We start from the raw sequence: 21,422 nt of genomic DNA, 5'->3' as shown, positions 1-21,422 counted from the left end.
CTTCCCTTCTTCCCTTCCCTTCTTCCCTTCCCTTCTTCCCTTCCCTTTCCCTTTCCCTTTCCCTTTCCCTTTCCCTTTCCCTTTTTCCCTTTTTCCCTTTTTCCCTTTTCCCCTTTTTCCCCTTTTCCCTTTTCCCTTTTTTCCCTTTTTTCCCTTTTCCCTTTTTCCCTTTTCCCTTTTTTCCCCTTTTCCCTTTTTTCCCTTTTCCCTTTCCCTTTCCCTTCCTTTCCCTTTCCCTTTCCCTTTTTCCCTCCCCCTTCCCCTTCCCCTTCCCTTTCCTTTCCTCTTTCTCTATTTCTTAATTGCCATAAACAAAACAGTACCCCTGCCAAATGTTCCATGCCACGTGGCTCTGTTTTGCCATAGGCCCTAAAAGAACTAGGGCAAAGAAACATCAAGCTGAACCTTTGAAGCCGTTAGTTAAAATAAACCTTTTCTCCATTTAAGCTTATTTTCTCAGGTATTTTGTCACGGCAACAGAATACGGACCAACACATTCCCTTGGTTCTTCAAGTAACAGGCATCTGGTAAACACACACATATTCAATCAATATTTGTGTTGAGGCAGCTGAATGGATCCACAGTCCATAAAACTGACACATAAACACAAAGGTGAGTTAAACACCATGATGAGATGTAGGGCAGAGGTGGAAGCTAAGAGTGATGTCAGATATGGAGGTATGAATAATAATGGACCCTATAGGTTCATATATTTGAATGCTCAGCAGGGAGTATACTCTTTGAAAGGATTTAGAAGTATGGAACAGGTGTGGCCTTGTTGGAAGAAGTGTGTCACTGGAGGTGGACTTTGAGGTTTCAAGGGCCCAAGCAAGGTCCAGTGTCTCTCTTCTTCCTGCTACCCAAGAATCCAGGTGTAGAACTCTCAACTAGTACTTCTCCAGCACCACATCCGCCTGTATGTCACCATGCTCCTTGCTATGATAATGAGGGACTACATTTCTGAAAGTGCAAGCAAGCCCAGATTATATGCTTCCCTTTACAAGAGTTGCCAAGGTCACGGTGGCTCTTCACAGCAGCAAAACACTGACCAAGACATAAGGCGTCTGTACTAGTTTGCTTTCTGTTGATGTAATAAACAATGTAACCAAAAGCAACTTGGGGAGGAAAGGGTTTGTTTCATCTGACAGCTTGCAGTCCATCATTGGGAGAAGTCATGACAGGAACTCAACCAGGGCAGGAAATTGAAGTAGATACCATGAAGGAATGTTGCTTATTGGCTTGCTCCCAAGTTCATGGCCAGCTACATTTCTTCTGTAGCCCAGGCCTGCTTGTCCAGAGATAGCTCCACCCACACTTGGTTAGGCCCTTCTACCTCAATGAGAATTTAAGAAAGTGCTCTACAGGCCAATGTGATGGAGACAATCCCTGGATCTAAACTCCTTCACATAACTGGACTGTGTCAAGCTGACAGCTGAATCTAACTAGGAGAACATCTGAGTCTGTCTAGAGAGGCCAAAATTTTCATTCCAAAAATATATGTATTTGGATTTTCTTGTTCTTATATTTCATAATTTCTGGTATTGGAATCCTTTGAAAGTAATCACATTAGATTTGGGTCATAAAAATCTCAAAGAGCTCTCTACATATGCTTTCTTTTCTCTACAAAGTCTCTGCATAAGCTTTCTAATTTTTTTTTTTCTTTTACTTGTTTTGTTTGTCTGAGACAAAACCTCACCATAGAACCCTGGCTAATCTGGTACTTACTGTGTACACAGCCCGGGCTGTCCTCAAATTTGCTTCAATCCTATTTCTACCTTCGAAGTACTGAGACTGCTCACTTCTACTTTGGGATTAAGAGAAGTGTGTGAGTAGACATACAAGAATTAACTATGGTGACTAATGACATTCCATACTGGAGTTAGCCAACAAACCTGAGTTATACATATTACTAAAGTTTACATTTGAGGGACAGGGTTAAGATGGCACAGAAAGAAAAAGAATCAGAGACTTGCTATGCTGAGACTTTGAGGTCGTGTGACTTTGCTTTATAACTTTGCAGATAAAAGCAGCTTGCTTCTTTTCTGTTCAGGGCCGACTAATTATCTCCTTTAAGAAGGGGAATTCAGTGTCAATTCTGGTACCACACTAACAGTCACAATGATCAGCAAAACCAAGTATTTGGAATAAACGAACCCTTCACAGACTTAAAAATTTGACTTGAGGAAATGAGTCTTAGACAATTTAAAACTAGATTCTTCCTTTTAATTTCCATATATGTTAAATTATCAGTCATGGGATCACAGAAATCTTCATAGAATCCTAGAACCAAAGTTGTTTTAGAGTGCAAAGGGTACATGTACACTTAAGAGTGCAGTCAAAGAAACTGATACCCACAGGATGTGACTTACACCAAGCCTCAGAGTCAAAACTGCAACCCTGCCATCTTGAAACCAAGTGTTTCACCCTAGTCATTTCATGCTGACAGTTCTCTTAGAAACCACAGAACGCAGGGTGGGATCTTTCCAAACTTTTGGCTCAGGCGCTTGAAGGTACAGATTTAACTTTTAATTTATAAACCACCAGTATTTATCATATATGAGAGTAAACTCATTTAACTCCTGCCTTGAAAGGCTTCCTCGCCATTCTAGTGTCAATGATAAATTTCCACCTCAGATATGTAGGAACAAATGCAAAACATACAAAATCACCGTGGTTTTCTTTTTTTATTTCTACCCAGGCTTTCTTTTTTAAATCAGGAAGGACTTACCTGCTCAGTTGTAAAGAGCCCAGCACATAGTACAGTTCATTATATCACTTTCAAATGTGTGCCACAGCGAGTGTGTTCTTCACATCTGTGTAGTACTACTGTATGCTCTGTGACCTTGTGGTACAAACCTGTGTGTGATTTACGACTACATGGTGTTTGCCACACGTGCCTTTCTCCCTGAAGTGGTAACCATTTGACAGCTACTGGCCCATTCCTGAATCTTCCTACACTGTTTTCTTCAACAAGCCTGACTCTAACTTTACCCAAAGAGGTCACTGACCATGACCCCAGAATACCTAGAGAATGCTGGGGTGCAGGTTGCATCAGGAAAGGGGAAGCCAGGCTAGCTAAGAATCATCATGGCTAAAAACACCCATAGACATAACAGTTTTAAAATCATCAGGCTCCTGAGGCCTGCAGCTCCTTCTTTTCTTCCACCAGATCTTCCTTCATCTTCAAGAAATAATGTTCTTGTGGGACAGGTACTATGGAACATTGGCAGCAAGGCTGAACGCCAGTGTTTGCCTTGGCGAGCTGGGAGCTGGAAGTGCCTCGCTTTGGGGCTCCAGGCATCAGCTTCAAGGCAGCATTCCATTCCCATGGCAACACATTGTCTCCAGATCCAGAAGCCCAGCTTCGGTGAGACTCGACATGGCCCGGGCACCAGCACGGGCCCAAGGTAGCAGAGGTCTGAACTGCCTAGCCGGGTGAGCGGGCTGGGGAGGTGTTTCCATGTCCGCGAGCCAGAAGAGCTCACCAGCTTCCTGTGCATGGGCCCAGAAACCAGGCAGGATAGATGGGGCCGAGCTCCAGGGTCGTCCGCAGTTAGGAAGCCACTGATGAGCATTTGTCCTAGAGGGGGGCCAAGTGTGTTGTCCTAGTCCAGCCAGGGTCCAATGCGTGGGAACTGTGTGTGGGACTTTGCGAGCTCAGAGTGTGAAGAAAGTAGGACTTAGAAAGGGAAGTTAGCCTTTCTGTCTACCTGCCACCCCCACCCCACCCACCTTTTTTTCCCCCCTAAGTTGGGTGTTCTGGAGCCTGGATCAAGGAAACTACCACAGTATTCTTCAGGGAGCCACCTCGGATGGAGTTACTATTCAGTAAAGTGTATATTTAAGGGTTGGGAATAACCTAGAGTTTCACAAATCATTATCAACCTCCCCCTACCTTCCCACGGGGTTCACTTTGTCAACAGCTAATGGCAGCAGCCTAAGTAGGAAAAAGAGCCTTAGCCTCTTAACTAGAACTTCTTATTAAATAGTGACATGGCTCCTGGCAAAGGAAGAATTTTTGATTTGGCTTTCCCTTAGTGATGCCGAACAACATTTGGGTTAAATAGGTCACCATAGTTTGGATGATCCGGTAAATGTAAAAGACGTGTCATTTCAGAAATGTTTTTAAAAGAACTTTGGAAATGTAAAGTAGAAGTTAGGGGGAAAAATATAACCTTAAAAAAGCACCTTCAATTTCTTCTTCTGAGGATTCTCAAAACATGGGTCTGCATTTGTAGATTTATATTTAGCAGTCTTAATTTAAAGTCAGTAGCATCCACCGGAGGGAAAATAGAACAAGCGTCTAAGCCCTTTACCCCTAAAGCTTACCTCATACGTGACTCTTGGTAGGAAGATGCAAGCCAACCCCATCTGCATTCCAACCGTTAGCAATGACACCGCCTGGGACTACTGCTTCCACCTGTAAGTACTGACAGTGCCGAGCCGTGATACCACTCGCCAGAAAGGGTAGGGCGTCCTATTTTAAGGATCCCCTGAGTGAAAAGCTTTGTGTGCACTTTCTATAGAAGAGAAAGGACCACAGCGGTGCTGCCTGCTAATGATATTATGGAATAATATCCAGTTGTGTCGACAGCCTCTCAAAGATGGACAATAATTTTTTTTCTGAATTATGAAGATGTTCAGGTTTACAAGGATAAAGCAATAGTATAACAACTCTAGTGAAGCCAGTGAGAAAAACACAACAAAACCAATGAGTAAGATTTCATGAGATAAAGCGGCAGTGGACAAATAAAAGAAATTTTAGATTTGTTTTTACTATTTTAAATTATGTCTGGTTTTTTTTTGGGGGGAGAGGGTATGTGAGTGAAAGGGATGGATACCTATGGATGACAAAAGAGGGTGTTGGATACCCTGGTGTTACAGAGAGTTATAAATCACCTGACATGGATTCTGGGAACTAAGCTATGTCTTCTGGAAGAGTAGTGGGTGCTTTTAACAAGTCCTACCAAAAACTTACACATCCTGGTAAGTAATTGAGCAGCTTCTGTGTGCCTCGACTCTCACCACATCAGGGCTGCATTATATAACTACTAATTATAAATCAAAGGAAGTATAGGCAGTTTGCCCATAGTTGCACAGCTAGTTAGTGGCATTTAAACAGGTAGTCTATCTTTAACCATTAGCCATTTCTCTATATGGAGATCCCTCACTCTTGGTACTATTGACATCTCGAGTTAGAAAACTCCTTTTTTGGGAGGTTTAGAAGCATACTTTGCACCCACTAGATGCTAGTAGCACTGCCCGGTTTGTGACAAAAATATCTTTAGACGTTATCAAATACATCCAGGATTCAGAATCAGCCTTAAATGAGGACCCTGCTTTGGACCAGGGCCCTCATGTAGAAATACAGCAGAAACAATGGCTATCAACCACTTATGTCATTTAAACTTTTCTAATAGACATAATAAAATGTGGACAGAAATAAGTATTTTTAACTTTAATACTGTCTTATTTCAGTATACTTAAGGTATTATATACAACTGCTAAATGTTTTGTACCAACTGCTAAATATTTTATACTATTTTTTTCATAGTGAGTCATAAAAATTTATCCTGTTTTCACATTTTTTTGAGAACATCTTGATGCTCACTAGACATATTTCTGGCTCATAATGGTCACCTGTGGCTAGTGGTTTTCTTATTGGAGAGAGACTTATATAATAAATACAACATAAAATACCTTAAGGTTAAATGTTATAGAATTATTAAAAAGTGGACTTTAAAATATGCAGAATTCTAAAGCACAAGAGCTATCTCAGCAGTTAAGAGCACACTCTGTGCTTCCAAAGGACTAGAGTTCAATTCGTGGCTTCCACGTGGCAGCTAATAGTTGTCTGTAACTTCAGCCAGGATATCCAAACTCTCTTCTGGCCTCCTCATGCATGCCCAAAGGTGCACTGACATACAGGTAGGCAAAACACTCATAAAATAAAGATAAATAAATCTTTTTAAAATGTAGAGTTTGCAATATAGCATCGCGGGGATAATCTGACTCTAAATATATTGCCAGTCAGGATTCATATTTATGAATATGAATACAGACAGGCTGTGTCGCAAGTCTAGGAAGGCTTCATTCAACTCGACACTCCTTTAATTCTGCCTTTCTTTTGAGGTACCACAATTGCCATGAATAATTGTCATGAGATATATCAATTGTCATGAATAATTGTTGTGAGATCTCTCAAATGTCATGTCTCAATTGCTAATTTATTTTTATTTTTAGCTGAATGTTAACAGCTAGCTCAGGGTTATTCTGAAATCACATTCAAAGACCTCATTGTTTGTTATTTTTTTGAGATTATTGTTGAAGACTGCTACCTTGACCTCAACACAATCTCCTTCAATTTTAATTAAAAATATTAGAGCTTACAATTTTTAACAACCATACTTAGTGACCTCTTTCATGAATTAATGGATTTAACTTCTGTAGCACATCTATGAAATAAGCAGCTCAAGGGACGTTTCCTAATGAGTGAAAATTGTTCTTTCCATGAGCTGTTCTGAGTTTATAATCTCTTGTCACAGGTTTCCCCAGTGCTCCTTGACTCCAAAGACTCGTTTTGTTTTTCATATCCATTCTTGTTCACAGTGTTTGAATTTACTGTGAGCTAGATAGGTATTAGGACTTGTGAAATGAGTGTGACTCAGACCCAGCCTCAGTGGAATTTACTTTCAGAGGGCCAAGAAAACTCTCAGGAGGGGAAAAGAGCAGTACGGAGGGTTGATTGGAGATGGAGGAATAAATCAGACTATAATGTGAATTGAATTTTAGTAGAAATTTGGAGAAGTTTTCGCACCCTCTTTGGAATGTCTTCTTAGTTCTTAGAGAATTCTTACAATGTATGTTCAACTCCCTTTCCTACCCACCCAACTTTGTCTTCTTTACACAAACAACAAAACAAGTCCAGTCCCATATACTCTTGGGTGTATAGCCATTCACTGGAGTGACATCCTTAAAGAGGACTCCCTCTCCCAGAAATAATCAGTTGCCAATAGCAATTCAGCTAGAGTTGAGACTTCATGCTCACCTCCTCTCTCTATGCTGGGATTTTGTCCATTTTGAGCTTGTACAGGTCTTGTATGTGCTGTTACAATGGCTGTGAGTTCATACATACAACCACCCTCTTGTGTCCAGAAAATGCCTCAGCTGTAGTCGTCTACTCCCTCAGGCTCTTAGCGTTTTTCCACTCTCACTTCTGAAATGATCCCTGAGGTTTTGGGAGGAGGGGTTTAAAATACAATAGTTACTTTTCTATTGCTGTGAGAAGACTCAATGATGGAGACACTATAAAAAGAAAGAGTTTATTGGGAGTCTTACAGGTTCAGAGTGTGAGTCCATGACTACCATGGCAGGGATCGTGGCTGTAGGCAGGCATGCATGGTGGTGGGGCAGCAACCAAGAGAATACATCTTGACCACAGCCATGAGGCAGAGAGAGCTAACTGAAAATGACATAGAATTTTGAAACTTCAAAGTCTACCTACCTCCTAGTGACACAATTTTTCTAAGGCCACACCTCCTGATCCTTCCCAAACAGTTCATCAACTAGGGACCAACCTTCAAATATATGAGCCTATGGGGGCCATTCTCAATAGTCCATAGTGTTTTCAGGTCCACAGGGCTTTACTGGCTAACAACTCCAAAAGAAGTAGCCCACTCAAGACCCTGGGATTTTTGTTAGCCTCCTGTGTCTAATAAAAGCCTTGTCACCCCATTATAGGGTAACTCCATTTAAATTCAACTTAGCACATGATCAAGCCATACTACTTTTGGACATATAACCTATAGGACTGAATAATCATACTTCAGAGATAGCTGATCATTTATGTTCATTGCTGCTCTATTCACAATAGCCAGGGAGAGAACCCAGCTTTGATGTCTATCGGCTGGAGAATTGATAATGAAAATGTGATACATTTACACCATGGAATGTTATTAAGTTGTTCAGAAAATAGAATTATGAAATCCACAGGTAAATGGATGGAACTGGAAACAATCATTCTGAGTGAGGTAACCCAGACCCAGAAAATACAAATGTCATATGTTTTTACTCACTTGTGGATATTAGCTTTGGATCTTCAATTATGTATATTTCCTCTGTAATATCCAAAGATGTCAGGAAATTAGTAGGAGACCATGGAGAAGAGCTTTTGAGAAAGGGGAGATGGAATACCATAGTAGTAAGGGGAGCAACAAAACAGGAAGTGTTATATGGAACAAAGGGGGGGATGGTAGGGCAAGGAAGAGGAGAACATATGGAGAAAGATAAATAACATTAAAGAGCTCTTGAAAAAGTCACAGAAAAACCTACCACTGGAGAATCCTCTTAAAGTACATATGATGCACGTATAAAGTGAGTTGAAGTGGAATGTTTTGATCACTGCTTCTGAGAGACATTTCCTAGCAGATGTCCAGGCTGTGTTTAGAAGGAAGGTAGATCATTCAGTAGACGAATGAGAGCCCACTCCATCACTTGCCTTCCGAACAGCAGCCTTTCTCGTGGTCTAATAAAAAAGCATGTTGATCTAGGACAAGATCAGGCCTCCCTGGCCTGACAAATTGCTCCACTCTCCACTGACCTCTGGCACGCCTGCTTGTCTCTGGGTATGTCATTTGGAAGAAGACTCCGAGTGGATTTTATGTAACTTTTCAAACTTGGAGTAAAAGATAACACTTGGCCTTTCTTTTCCCGTCATACCTTTCTCAATTCTTTACCCCTTTAAAAGAACAGTAAATATGCATCACCCAAGTAATCAGGGGAAAAGGATCATTTTTTGAGACAATCTTGTTTTGGAGTCCATACTGGTCTTGAACTCATAATTCTGCTTGAGCCTCCTGGGATCATAGGCAAGAGCCCCTACAGTTGCTTAAGCAAGACAAACTTTATTTTAAAAAGTTTTCAGTGTCTGGACTCTTAAAAAGTATTGTGGATACAAAAAAAAAATGATTTCTCTGGGGGGATATTTCTAAGTATCATTCCTCCTAAGATGTCAGAATTTGGTTTATTCCAGATTGATCTCATTTTTCTGGCGATGTTAGGATCGTGTCTTTTGCCTCTGTGTACACTTCCCATTCATTACCCACTTCACAATTGTTAACAACATTGCTGTCAGAGGTGGTTATCTAGATTGTGTGTGATTATGCATATGGTTGTTTGTGGAGAATTCACAACCTGGTTCTGTCTTACCACATTGATTTCTATTTCTAACACCACAAAAGGGCCACTTGCTTCTCAGGCTGCACTTGACTTTAGCACGTGGTTCTCTATGCCAAAAACTGCCTTTTCCCTGGTTAATTACAAATTCTAGGTTGATGGTTTTGAAATATATGAAAGAGGAGCTGGAAAGTCAGCTGACCTGCAAATGTTAGTCCCCACCCCCCAGTTTACTGTATCAATCCCTTTCATGGCTTACATCTTAACTGTAGAATCTCCAAGATCTTCTGACTCAACAGTCTCCCATTGTTTTAGATGAAGAAACCAAATCACAGAGCCAATAGCAGAAATAATAGCAAACATTAAGGAAGCACTTGCAGAATGTGGCTCACGGAAACAGTGATTTATGAGTATTATTTGTGTTAGTCCTTCTAATTGCAGTAAGCAGGTGTTCGCTTTAACCCACATTTATAGAGAAGTCATTTACATAACGGCTTATGTAAGGTTACCTGGTTTACCAGCAGAGGATTCAAATGCTGTGATTCTAAAGCAAGGTGACAAGCCTACCAAATGTTTACTTTGAGTTCCCACACTACTGTCTTAGGTGCTAGGTCTTGAGAGTAGTGTGTGTTTACTGTATATCTTTCTTTAAAACTGAACTTAGAAAGCAAGTTACTGTCCCCAGCTGTGGACACTTGAGCCTCCGTTTTTGTCTTCCAGAGAATCCTGATCCACATCCCTCTTCTGCCCTCAGGTCACAGCAAACCGCAATCCCAGCACAAGAAACAGATGACTTGTTCACTGCTTGTCCCTGCGAAGAGACTGAGGAAGACACTGCAGTTCAGGAAGCAGGGATGACTGTTGACTGTATGTCTATTCCAAAACAGAAGTTAGCTCAGTCCCAGAAGAAAATTAATCAATTCATTAACGAAAAAATGGTAAGCACCCAAAATCTTTACCAGGTTTAGGTTGCCATTTAAAAGTATGTACATGACATCAGATAGCCTGCCTTTACTGTAGGATGAAGAAGCATGTGAGGAGGATGTTATGTATTGTAACCAGGAGAGAACATAGCAGAGGATAGTCTGGGAGCCAGCCTACCCTCCCGTTCTCATTCTTCATTGTCTGTTCCTCACAGGAGAGCTTTTAACTTTTAACCAAGGGGGAGCCAGCCTACCCTCCAGTTCTCATTCTTCATTGTCTGTTCCTCACAGAAGAGCTTTTAACTTTTAACCAAGCATTAAACTAAAAATTCAGTGTTTGTCATATCCAGTTGCCGTTTGATTAGCCATCCTTGAAAAGTCTCTTAATCCTTATATCAAGGTTTCAAGATGATCCTTGGGTAAGAAGAGGGTCAAAATAACAAAGCAGGAAGTTCAGAATCGTGGTGGTCAAGGAGACACTTATAGGTAGGATGCTATGGCCACAATAGAATGAACCATAAATCAAAGGATGAGAAACAGAAAGTGACAGGGGGGCAGCCGGGTGAAGGTCCCAAGCATTTCTAAAGCTGAGTCAAGGATTTGGAAATCTAGATCTCTGAATAAACATACAAACAAAGTATCCAAAATCTAGGATCTTAAGATAGCAACACATTGACTTTCCTCATTAAGACATGGCCACCAGCCTACTACAGACAGCAATTTATCAACAGAGAGGTTCATACACTGACTTCCAGCCATTCGTGATCAAAGTAAAATGATTCTAATGTGAGTGTGAGGAAAACAGGGAGAGGGCTCAGAGAAGGCTGAGAAGGCCTTTAGAGGGAAACCATGTTGATGTCGCTAATGGATCTCTGTAAGCCTGCCTCTGAAAACTTCCCAGAGAAGTTCAAGTAGACAATCACCACAGCTTAGATCTTCTTCAGTTCACACATGCATTCTGGAAATATCAGTTCTATAAGCAAAAAAAAGTACCACCTTCAACACCATACAAGTGTACGTCTTTGCTTTCTGTTGCTGTAGTAAGAACCATGACCAAAATCAACTTGGGGAAAAATAGTTTCTTTGTTTTACACTTGTAAGTTATAGCCCATCAGTGGGGTAAGTCGAGACAGGAACTCAAGCAGGGGCATAGGTAGCAACCATGGAGAAAAGATGCTTTCTAGTTGGCTCTCTTTCATGCCCAGCTAGCTTTCTTATAGACTCCACACTCACCTACCTAGGCCTTTTCTGCCCATCATGGGCTGGCCCTTCTGCATCAATTAGCAATCAAGACAATTCTCAAGAACTGACATGCACAAGAGTCCATTCTGATCTGAGCCGTCCCCAGTTGAGAGCCACTCTTCCCAGGTAACTCTAGATTTGTGTCAAGTCAGCAATAAGGACTAACCAGCATAGCGAGTAGAGATTTTAAGGTTTGAAAATCCTTAGCCACATTAGATAATGGAAATATTTATATCGTAGGAGTTATAATTCACAATCCTGAAGGACAAGCTACTGCCATAAGCCACAGTGGAGGGGTGGCCTCTAAAGCACACACTAGTTTTGTCTTCTTCCCTAGGGCAAGTTGTGTATGGGGTGAGTCATACCATGAATGACCAGCCAGTCTAATTCAGAGCTTCTGGGAGTTCTCATATTTTGTTTTCTACTCAAAATAATTTAGTGTTTGCTATGGCTAGCACACAATGAACTCTCCGAAATGCTGACTGGAGATTTCTGAAGTATTGGGAAATGCCCTTTGCCTGTGGCTCGCATCATTAGATGCAGATGAAGAACCTGGGTGTGGAATTAAATGTGAGAGCCAGGAGGAGGCAGTCTGTGGACCCATATGACATGTTGCTGTATTTTAAGTGGAATATAGTTAGATAACCTTTAACAAATTTGGATCGTGGAACATGACCTAATTGTTTTCTTACAAGAACTCTATGTAGATTGTATAGGCGCCCAAATTTCAGGAAAGGAAGCTGGGATCTCGGTTAATGTTCTCAAAGCACCGTATAGCCAACAAACGTCACCAATAGTGCTAGGACTCTAGGTCCTGATCCTTTACAGTGGTATTCCGTTTAACCTGAAAACTGATGTCTGGATTTGTTGACCACTGTAGTCAATGGATAACTATGTAAAGTCACTAAAATGCATGATGACACATGCAATTCATCATTTCTAGAGTTCTGAGCATTTTACCTTACTCTATCCTTATCACAAAAGATGATCCACTCACTGGAGGCTGAACATATACATCCTTGGTACATATGAATGTGAAGGATAATCTCTCTCTCTCTCTTTCTCTCAGACTAGGTCTCACTGTATAGCTCTGGCTGTCCTGGAACTCACTATGTAGACCAGGCTGACCCTTAACTCATAGAGATCCATCTGCCTGTGCCTTCCGAAGGCTGAGATTAAAGGTGTTGAGTCATCATGCCCAACAAGACTAAACTTCTTATGGAAGTTACAGTCTATTCGGAGAAACAGATAGTAAACAAACCTACATCAATATCAGATGAGGGTACTTTGGATTAAACACAAGACAGGCAAGGATTGGTGAGTGACTCTTTTAGAACAGTAGCCAAGGATTGCCTGTGAGAACAAAGTGAAAGTAGAGAGGCTGAAGTACTCAAAAGGGTATCGCACGCAGAGGCCCCACAATGAAAGCTGTTCCGCCCCATTCAGGGTCAACAGGGTGGTATGTGTGTAGCAGCAGAAGAAAGGTTAGAAAAGAGATGGGTAGACAAATAAGCAAATTAGCATATGGTTGTGAGATTAGTGTAGGCCATCTGAGCAGAGCTATGCAGACCAAGGTAAACATTTTGGATTTAATTTAACAATACAAAAGGATAATTTATACAGGAAAGTCACATAAACTGATCATACTTTTAAGATTATGTTGTCACATAAAATGTTCAAAAGCACTTGAGCTTATGCTAATTATAATAAAGTACTTGATCCCTTGGAGAATACCAACCAAAGAACTTATTCTGAAAGTAGGCAGGCAAAGAGAAAGAATGATCATGCGTCCTGCCTTTTCATTACAAACTGGTCTATGGGGTATGTGTGTGGGGATGCGGGCATGCACACACATGTGCATGCATCATGGTGCATATCTAGAGAGCAGAGGGCAGCGCTGTAGAATCAGTTCTCTTTCCACTCTTACATGGGATCCGGGGATCGAACCTTAGATCACTAGGCTTGCAGGCTTGCAGTCTTAGGCAGCCAGTGCCTTTACTACTCAGCCATCTCACCAGTCCTGAGGAATTTCATCGAAGAGAAGTATTCCAGCTAACATATGAGGGAACGGTGATGGAAATGAGGGAATTATTACTTAAACTCTTATGAATGGAACCATGTAGGTGTGCTAGCATTAGGAAACAAGACAATCAAATATTACCTTCCGATAGACAATCATGCTGTACTTACAAAGGAGTTATTTACATTTGTTTTCTAGATAAGGGTGTGGTGGCACTCACCACTCAGGAAGCAGAAGCAGGAGAATCATAACTTTAAAGCCAGCCTGAGCTACATAGCAAAACTGTCTGGAATACCAAACAACAATAAAAAATCTCAAAAACTTCAAAATATTGGGTTTATGACACTATTTGATATTAAGAAATCCCTGCTCACATTTGATGATAATGATTTTATGGTTGTTTCTAATCCCACATCCTTTAGAAATACTAATAGGTGGGATAATACAGACTTTCTTCAGTGTAACAGAAGGTGAGGGTATAGAGGAAAGAGTATAGGCTTGCCTAGGACTGACAGTACAATCGGAAACTGATGAAGCCATGTGCCTCACTCTCTAGTCATAATGAAAGTCTTTCATGACGAGGTGCTAAAGGAAGCTCTCTGGCTATTGGAAGAGTGTGGAAGACAGGGATGGCAGCAGTTAGGAGAGTGTACTGTTGAGTTGCAAAAAAAAAATGGGGCTGGCTTAGGGACGAGGAACTCAAAGTGGAAGGAGAAGGACTTGGTTTTAGGACCCATGTAGGAGGTGGAGCCATGACCACACAGACTCAGTGTGGTGGGAGAGGACAAGAGTGCCATGCCAATGCCATCTTACCCTCTAACGGACCCCAGCCTGTCTTCCATCCCTAAAATGCCTTTCCCCTCTTTGCAGAGTACCAAAGCAAACAAGGAGCTGATTCGGTGTTTCATCCTCTCTCAGATTGTTTTTGGGAAAGAACACTGGAAATGTGCACAGGCTTTAGCCAACCTGGCTTATGGTTACCTGACACTGAGAGGTACTTGGTTTCCCCAGCCAGATTTTGACGTGCCAGCCTATAAGGCCAAATCGAGCCATCCCCGCCCCGGGGTGGGGGTGGCAAGGATGACTGGGAGGACCCCCACTTAACTCCACGCTACACTTCATAAAGAGAAAATGGGGAGTCCATGGGCAAAGGAGACAGTGTACCTTAGTAATAGAGAAGATGATGATAACAATAGGTAGTGAATGTTCACTATGTGTCAAGGTAGCATTTTTTAATCCTCATAAATCCCCTGAAGACTGCTAGGTGGTGATGGTGTATGCCTTTAATCCCAACACCTATGAGGCAGAGGCTGACAGATCTCTGAGGCTGCCTGGTCTATTCCTTGTGGTCCACAGAGTGAGTTCCAGGACAGTCAAGACTACACAGAGAAGCCCTATACAGATACCCTTTTCTGGTAGGGGTTACCAGCTGGAATCCATTTGCTAAAACTGGAACCTGAGTAAAAGTTGTGAGTTCAGAACTATTTAGTAAGAGCTCAGTCTTCAACAGGTTGAGGCACTTCTGGAATAAGGTTGAGTGGGAGCTGGGAAGAGGACATTCTATATGAAACTCCTTATTCAGAACACTGCACTCTCTCTTCAGACCCAAAGGGTGAGAGAGCTTACTGAAAGTCGGTAAAACGTTCCTCCCTGTGGTGCTTCTGATTATGATGTTTAGCCAACCATGGAAAGCAAACTAGGATAGCTGGTCACTGCAACGTAGATCTGCAGTTAGGAGAACATGAGTTGTGGGTGATCAGTCTAGAGTAGCAGTGGAAGCTATTGGATTGGCCAAGCTTGATCAGAAAAAGAATACAAAAAGAGGATGAGCCGGGCGGTGGTGGCGCATGCCTTTAATCCCAGCACTTGGGAAGCAGAGGAAGGCGAATTTCTGAGTTCGAGGCCAGCCTGGTCTACAGAATGAGTTCCAGGACAGTCAGGGCTACACAGAGAAACCCTGTCTCAAAAAACGAAAAAAAAAAAAAAAAGAGGATGAAAGACAGCAGAGAACATGTGAGCAGGAAGCAAGAGTGTTAGGAATGGGCAGCAGAGGAGGCAGAAAAGACAATGGAAAGGCTGTGTCCTGGAAGTTCGAGAGGACACAGGGTTTCCACAGGAAGTGTGGTCTGTCTTGGCTGGGGCAGTTGGTAGTCAGCTGTCAAATAAGACCAAGGCTGGGGATCCAGTGGAGTTGGAAGTTGGGTAAGTGTTATGGATAAAAGCTCTGTTTGGGCCATGGGAAAGCCCAGATTTCCAGTCACTACCCAAGAGACTTTACTGACGAGAACTCAGACGTGAGGAGACAGACGGTATGAACCAGAAAAGGCAAGTTGTCTGACCTTAGAATAATGCCAGAGGCTGTTTCTTACAGTGTGAGGGGAGATAACCATGGTCAGGCTATACAAGAAGCGTGTTCCATGTCCCTTTACACTGTCAACCACATACTGACTTTGGGTTTTACCCTTCCAATTCAACTCATAGCTGAGTCTAATTAAGTAAGGGGGTGATCTCACAAAACAAGGTGCTGACAGCCTTTTCTCTGATATTCACAGTTCTTCCTGTTACTTGAGTGGAAAACTACATCTGGGATAAAAAGAAGAAAAAAATTCTGTTAAGGGGAGTGTTTTGTTTGTATTCCTCTAGATGGGAGGATTTTCTAGCTACAAAGAAGTACCTAGACTTGAAGCCTGAGTCTCTGGCACCTAACAAGAGTTTTTCTAGAATACACTGATTGTGACTTTTCTTTGGAAGTAGGCCCATATCTCAGATTTCAGCCATAGTCTTTACCTAGTCTCTCGTCTCAGATGTTCCTAGTGTTTGGCCCATAAACTAAACAACAAGGCTGTCAATGTCATAGAGCTTTGTGATGGATAAAGGGCCTTCTGGGATACTTCTGTTGCTATTAATCCTGTAACTACTTTTAAATGGACAGATGGACAGACTATATGAATCAGTCTGCTGTGGGGAAGGAGGGATCATCCATGAGAGTGTTCAGACCTGGCTACGCATGCACAAGTTTTATAGAGATCAGAACTGTTTTCAGATCTTCATTTCTCTCTGTGTACATTCCTGAATTGGAATATGGGTGTCAAGCCCAAAAGCTAATCTCTCAATAAGCAGTCCATTATTAAATATTCTGTGAGAAATGTATACATACAAAAGAAATATCAGGAAGAACCCACTGAGAATATAACGTGTAGACACCCTTAGGTAAAGTGAGCTACCCAGAGACCTATGATGGAAGGCATTTAAGATCAGTGTAATCTAATAAAAGCCCTTGGAAAGGTTGAGTGAAGTCATTCCTGGCTGAGACAGCAAGTAGTAGATGGTGTGTGTGTGTGTGTGTGTGTCTGAGAGAGAGAGAGAGAGAGAGAGAGAGAGAGAGAGAAAGCACTTTCAAGCAAGCATACAGGAAATCAATAGAGTGTGGTTGGTAGAAGGAGAAAGAGTGTTGTGGGAGGTAATATTCTAATGAAAGACCAGGCCAGAGGTGAAGGGTTAATGAAGCAGTGTGCAGCATCTGTTTAGACAGCAGGGAAATAACCTATCTATGCATGATTTGGAGCAGGAAGATGAACTTGGAAAGGAGACTGTGCTAGGCAGATAAAAGCATGGCTTTTAAACATGGGCCAAGAGCTTTGTGCCGATATAGTAGGCAAGCATGACTGCTGAAGGTTTTTCAGCAAGCTGATGAAAGTATCAAAGCATCCCTCTAACAAGACTAACCCCATAGAGATAGTTGACTGGAAACTGTCTAAGTTATCTGGATCTAATACTAAGGATAACCTAGAATGAATGGGTTAAAAAAAAGGTGAGGATTCATGAATCTATGAGAAAAAAAGATAATCTTAAAATCAAGTCCCACTCCCAGGAATCTTTCTTAAGTACCCACTTAGAACATATAGTTAAGGTTATTTTTTGAAGATTGCTTATGCAATCTTCAAAAATAGAAATATGGTAAACAACGAAGAATTTTTCAATGGAGAACAAGAATGCAAACACAAAGGGAGTATGATTTATTAAAGATCATGAGGGACCTCTGTATACTATCAGGAAAATATCTGAATGTATCTTTAGGGAAATGGGAATCAAAGTGAAGTACACAATTAGAATTCAATTATTTCTGCGTGAATAAGAGGGGGATTGACAAAGTATACGAGAAAGAAAAAAATACAATAGAGCATGTTTCTGATGACAGTAAATCAGGTTGGAAATGAGTCCTCAATGTTTGCCACTTCATGATACATTTTTAAAAAAGAAGTATTATATACCCCAGGCTGGCCTCCAACTTACTAGGTAGTTGAGGATGACGTTGAACTCCTGATCCTTCTGTCTCCATCTTTCAAGTGATGGCTTGGCTTTAGCTTTACAATCATATAAATAAATAATCTATCCTAAAATGATGCACACGAGGGCATAGCAGCATGTGCTTGTAACCCATAGCAGCCAGGAAGCTGGAGCATCAGGTGAACCACAAGCTAGAAGCCAAACCACAGAGCAAGTTCAAGGCTAGCCTGGGTTATATAATACCCTGTCTCCCTACCCACTGCAAAAGAAAAGGTGAATTCTCAAAGGTAACCTCGATCCCAAAGATGCAATTTTCATTGATGAATAGGTCATGAAAGGAAGGAAGACTGGGAATATCAGATAGAAGGGTTTTGTTTGTTTGTTTGTTTGTTTGTTTGTTTGTTTTTGAGATAGAGTCTCACTATACAGTCCTGACCGGCTTCAGACTCACAGAGATCTGTCTGCCTCTCACTGCTGGCATTGAAGGCATGCACTACCAGTCCTGGCTGGGTTCAGCCTTTAGTGTGTTGATTCTGAATTGCAATAGGGAAACCTACTACCTTCTTACTTGATGTTAGAAATTGGGGATCAAGAAGGAATCATAAGCATCAGGACAATTTGAGACTAAGGCTAGACTAGAGATAATGGATATTGTAAGCCCTGAAGCTAGCTAGGGTTGTGATGATGGGAATTCATAAGATGTCTGAGATGCAAAGAGAACAAGAGTATACCATGTAGTGTTGAATGTTCGTGAATGAGAACGAAGGGCCTTGGGAAAGACTTAGCAAGAATTGGTTAGAACAGATCAAGTAAACAAGGGTACCCAATGCTGCGGCAGGGTGGGGACCAACAAACTGTGATTTGATTATTTGTTAGGACATTGGAAACCTGGGAACAGTTGCTCCACAGTAGTTGAAGCAAAAGACAGATTCCAGAGATAAGGTCAAGGAACAGGGAACAGGAGGAGGAGGATGAGAAGGAGGAGGGGTACAGCAGGGGGAGGGAAAAGACATCTTGTTTTATAAAAGAAAGAGAAAGAGTAATATTTTAGGCAGAGACGGGGAGCAAGTTACACTCTACATTCTCTAGTGTTGGTTTAGTTTGATTGGTTTTGAGACCATGCTTCATTGTGTAGACCAGGATAGCCTCAAACCCATAATCTTTCTGTCTAAGCCTTCTGGGTACTGAAACGGCAGGTGTGTGCCACCACGCCTAGCTGGGTTACATATTATATATACTATATATTGAAAGAGATAAAAGGAGTTAGGAAGGATAGCTAAAAATGTCAGAAGGAGGAGGAGGATGAGAAGGAGGAGGGGTACAGGAGGGGGAGGGAAAAGACATCTTGTTTTATAAAAGAAAGAGAAAGAGTAATATTTTAGGCAGAGACGGGGAGCAAGTTGGGAGAGAGTAGTGGAAGTCTCTTATTCAGTGATCTGAGACGACACACCTCGCCATGGCAAGTCTTATTTAAAAAAAAAATAAGTATTGGATTGGGGCTTGCTTACAATTTCAGAGGTTTAATCCATTGTCATCTTGGAGGAGAGCATGGTGACTTGTAGGAAGGCATATTGCTGGAAAAGTAGTGGAGAATCTACATCTGGATCCACAGGTCATAAGAGGAAAGAGACACTGGAACTGGCTTGGGAATTTGAAAACCCAAAGCCCAACCCCAGTGACACCCTTTTTCCAACATGGCCACTGCTACTCCTACAAGGCCATACCTCCTAATTCCTCTCAAGTAGTGCCACACTCCCTGATGGCCAAGTATTCAAATATATGAGCCTACCTGGGGCCACTGACATTTAAACCACCACAGGAAGGATTTTTAAAAATGGGATAGATGGATGTAGTGACACATAATGGTAGTCTCAACTTGGGAGACTGAGGCAAGAAGATCATTAGACCAAAAACCGTTGTGGGCTACAATAGTGAAACCCTATTCAGTCAGTCAATGAACTAATGGGTTGGATGGGGTCCATAAGGGAGCTTGAAACCTGCTTAAAGCAGAATGTGTAGGTGGCTGTTGCTTGGTGAGTTAAAGTTAAGGATGCCAGAAGTGGAACTCTGTTTCCAAATGCCCTGCAGTGTAATTCCAAAGAGCTTGATGGTACAGCAGCCAAGAAAGGGCAGGCAGAGAACACCAGGGTAGTTTGGCACCTGATAATGAGCTGTTTCCAAGTGCACAGGAAGGAGCATATGGTATGTGGACAAGCGATTTCCTGCTATTTTGCTTATTATTAACAGGACAGTAAATGAATGAGTAAGTTTGTTGTAATTGGGAACTGTCCAGGTACTCATAGCTCTGTTTTTAAGTGCTTGCTATAAAACCAGAAAGAGTAACAGTCATGAGCCCGATTTTCTCTAACTAGAAAAAAACCCGGTACAGACACAACTGAGGACGATTTAAAGCAAAGCCAAATAACAACAAACAAACAAGCAGCTCCTCCTGCAGACGGTCTAGACCTTCAGGAAGCGTAACTGTAGCTTCAAGTGACCTGACGGTAGAGAGAGCCTATAGGCACGACCATGAAACATAATTAAACTTAAGACAGATGCAATAAATTACTCACTGAGAGAAATTGACTCTGGGAAAAATAGTAGTTAATATGTATCCAGACTCAATCCCAGTCCAAAGAATCCTTTCTCATGGATTAAATTTATCCGTGAGGTCAAAATAAGATGGAAGATGTTTTCATTAGCATCTTTTAGGAAGATAAACCTTGAGGCACAGGTAAACTAAAAATTTGTTCAAGGCCACATGTATTTCTAGGAAATCTGACTCCTGACATTGGTCTCTGGTTCTATAATAACTTATTTTTTTTGTTTGTTTGTTTTTTTGTTTTTCGAGACAGGGTTTCTCTGTATAGCCCTGGCTGTCCTGGAACTCACTCTGTAGACCAAGCTGGCCTCGAACTCAGAAATCTGCCTGCCTCTGCCTCCCAAGTGCTGGGATTAAAGGTGTGCACCACTACTGCCCGGCCTATAATAACTTCTTAAACATAAAAGATGACCAAAGGTAACTGCTTTCAAGTGACAATAGTGACCTCAAAAGACTGGGTCACTCTGACCAGATTTCCTCTGGCTTAAGTCCTGTTAAGAGACAGCAGAGGCCTAGCATGTGGCATACACCTTTAATCCCAGCAATGGGGAGACAGAGGCAGATCCCTGAATTCAAAGCCTGGTCTACAGAACAAGTCAGGACAATAGGGCTTTATAGAGAAACCCTGTCTCAAAAAACCAGAAGAGGTTGTGGGGAGGAGAGACATCAGAAAATATCTGCCCACAGCAAAACAAAATAGTAATGTGTTCAGTGGACAACTGTGGACTCTGCTTTGCCATTAAACTGTTCCCTGTAATCACTGACTCAGGCTCCTGCAGGCACGCTGATGTTTACCTCGTTTGTGCACTGTAAGTGCAGGGGAGTAAGGATGGTGCCATTCCTGACCTGGGAGGGCAGGTAAAGGAAAACGGTGGAGTGAGCACTGTGATTAAAGATGGAGCTTTGAGTTGTCGAGCTGGTCCAGGGACGACTTTGCTCCTTTCCTTGTAGCTCACTAAGGAGGTCTTGCAACATTTACAACATATGTGGGCTGTGGGCACCAAAGCCAGTCCTTTCCAATTACCCTTGTTGAAAACTGAGTTGAACCCATGCTGTAACACTATGCTCCGAGGCAAAAGGCAGAGCAAGTTCTTAGGCATGAGCCAGCAGCGTGAGTGAGGATTAGGGGCATGAGAGGCCCACTTGGCAGGCAGGATGATGTTTACCAGCTTTA

The 21,422-nt window shown here is 41.9% G+C and overlaps 1 protein-coding gene across 2 annotated transcripts in view; it reads left to right on the top strand.

Moving 5' to 3' along the window:
* The first annotated feature begins 3,367 nt into the window (after positions 1-3,367).
* Ttc23l (tetratricopeptide repeat domain 23 like) overlaps positions 3,368-21,422 on the top strand; it is a 51,845-nt gene continuing 33,790 nt past the window's right edge. Inside the window, exons 1-3 of one of the 2 annotated variants that reach the window (XM_028767667.1) lie at positions 3,368-3,435; positions 9,929-10,112; positions 14,230-14,353. In XM_028767667.1, the coding sequence (XP_028623500.1) occupies positions 3,380-3,435; positions 9,929-10,112; positions 14,230-14,353 (364 nt within the window). In that variant the 5' untranslated portion in view covers positions 3,368-3,379. The remainder of the gene's footprint in view (positions 3,436-9,928; positions 10,113-14,229; positions 14,354-21,422) is intronic. The other variant, XM_028767669.1, reaches the window with a different exon arrangement.

This window comes from Grammomys surdaster, unplaced genomic scaffold (assembly GCF_004785775.1).
Source record: "Grammomys surdaster isolate TR1022 unplaced genomic scaffold, NIH_TR_1.0 174, whole genome shotgun sequence".
Taxonomy (NCBI): Eukaryota; Metazoa; Chordata; class Mammalia; order Rodentia; family Muridae; genus Grammomys; species Grammomys surdaster.
Note: the sequence above shows the minus strand (reverse complement) of the source record. Positions and strands in the feature narration are given on the sequence as shown.